Genomic DNA, 2,256 nt, shown 5'->3' with positions numbered 1-2,256 from the left:
ATCACTAAATGGGGGGGGGGGTGCTTACCAACAAATAGATAAGCAATTTCAAGATTGGCCAACTTGTGTTGTTAACAAATGAGGACTTAATAGAAAATTGTGTGTGTTTTCTTTTGTAAAATTCAGATGGAGTCTTGAAATGTGGCTAAATTTTTTGTCAGCACATATACTTGATTATTTCACAGAGAGAATATCTCTATAAGATAATGATTTTTATCCTTATTTTTATGATCATAAAAATTGTGCCTGGAAATCTTCTAGGTAAATATTTCTCTCTCTTGTCCTTATGCATTCCACATCAAATAATACTTGTAGTCTGTTAATCAAGTCATTAGCCATCTATCTACTAATCCAGTTTATGATTGACACCAGGTTCAAAAGAGAATGGGCAAGCAGGGAGTGGGGGAGAGGAGGATGGAAGTGGCACACCCCCTGTTCCACCTCGGAGAAAAGACAAACGGAGACACAACACACCTCCGAGACCTCAGTCGAACGGCCTGCCACCCACCCCAAAAGTCCATATGGGAGCTTGCTTTTCAAAGGTATTATACAATTTTTTTTTCTGTAGGATCTTGGGTTATTGGGAAATATGTCATAGGGTATTTATAGTATTTTAGTGATAATATTTGGTTTTGTATCTCAGGAGAGATAGATTTTTAAAATATATTATTTTGAATATCTCTAGTTTTGCTTGATGTAATATCGTGTCTTTTTTATGATTATGAATTTCAAAATATTTGGATGTTGCTAAACTTAATATTATGTAAAAAAAAATATGTATGAATTGCCTTGTCTCTAAGTCATCAGTGTAACATGTGAATCATGCAGACGGTTTGGTTCTCTCCCAACACTAGTCTAGTTTGGTGATCACTCATTTGAGAATTTTTCTCAATTCATGTTTGCAAAAATGATTGCAGAAACACATAATCTTCTTCATCCTATCACTATCTGAACAATATAGATATATCAGTATCTCCATAATAAAAGAAATAAGAACCTGCACTTACCCCCAAGACTGATACTGTTTCATCATATCTTTATATGGTTAAGTCTCTGTATGAGAATGTTACTCAATGCATTTTCAAACTGAGTATTGAGAAGTAGGTTCACAAAAGTTTATATTGAAAAATTACATCTTTAAGGATAAGCTTTGAAGTTAGAAATACATAGAATTCCTCAAAGTGATAAAGCCCAATAATAATAAATTATTGTAATCAGAATTAGGTCACTAATAGTGATTACTTTAATCCCCTGGAGAACTCAGATTCAGGAATACTTCACTTCTAATTTGATTATTTTTCCTCTGCAGGTGTTTAATGGTTGCCCACTACATATCCACTGTACTGCCTCATGGATACACCCAGACACTCGAGACCAGCACATACTGATTGGAGCAGAGGAAGGGATTTACACATTAAATCTCAATGAGCTACATGAAGCAGCCATGGAACAGCTGTTGCCTACCAGAACCACTTGGATGTTTGTCATAAAAGATGTGCTGATGTCCATATCAGGTGGAGTATTAGTATGAGATTTTGTTGATTATTAACTTCTCTTTTTTGATAATGAATGTGAATGGAGTGGAATGATGAGAAAATATTTGCAAAAAATTATTCTATTAGATTTCATAGTGTGGATAGGGTTTCTTTCAATTTCCAGTGTAGTAATGTGTAATCTTTATCCTAATTTCCACTTTCAGGAAAAGGTCCCTATCTCTATCGGCATGAGTTGATTGGTCTTCACAATCGACATTTGCACAAGTTCTCACTTCCCATGAATAAAATCCCAGAAAAGTTCTTGCCAAGAAAATATGCAATCACGACTAAGGTACCATTTGGCAGTAGGCAGTATAAATTGATTATGTATTACTGATTTTTGTCTTCATTTCTCCCTCTCTTCTGTAAGTACAGCTGTAGATAAATTGCTTGTGAAAAGTTTCAGTATTTAATGGGTAAAAGATGGTATTGAAATTAGCTTAGAATTTTAATTTGCCAAAGCATATTGAGTTACATTCAATGAGAGCATGGAATATGTTATAAGCAATAAAAACTAAAATTACAAAAAAAAATTTCTGTTAATAGCACATCACATTTTCCTCAGGTTCCGGATACAAAAGGGACTTTGCGATGCTGTGTAGGCCGTAATCCCTACAATGGCTACAAGTACCTGTGTGGCGCAACCAGCTCCTCTCTGTACCTGATGCAGTGGTATGACCCTCTTAACAAGTTTATGCTGCTCAAGGTTGGTATATAGGAT

The 2,256-nt window shown here is 35.0% G+C and overlaps 1 protein-coding gene across 6 annotated transcripts in view; it reads left to right on the top strand.

Moving 5' to 3' along the window:
• The window catches only part of LOC119585703 (mitogen-activated protein kinase kinase kinase kinase 3-like), a gene marked incomplete at its 5' end in the record, with an annotated part of 59,548 nt that overhangs the window by 42,626 nt on the left and 14,666 nt on the right, over window positions 1–2,256 (top strand). For all 6 annotated transcript variants that reach the window (XM_037934382.1, XM_037934381.1, XM_037934380.1 and 3 more), the window contains 4 exon segments: window positions 373–542; window positions 1,310–1,514; window positions 1,700–1,827; window positions 2,101–2,241. In XM_037934382.1, the coding sequence (XP_037790310.1) occupies window positions 373–542; window positions 1,310–1,514; window positions 1,700–1,827; window positions 2,101–2,241 (644 nt within the window).

The sequence above is a fragment of the Penaeus monodon genome, chromosome 20, assembly GCF_015228065.2.
Source record: "Penaeus monodon isolate SGIC_2016 chromosome 20, NSTDA_Pmon_1, whole genome shotgun sequence".
Classification (NCBI taxonomy): Eukaryota; Metazoa; Arthropoda; class Malacostraca; order Decapoda; family Penaeidae; genus Penaeus; species Penaeus monodon.
The sequence above is the reverse complement of the archived record's forward strand: the minus strand, read 5'-3'. Positions and strand labels throughout refer to the sequence as shown.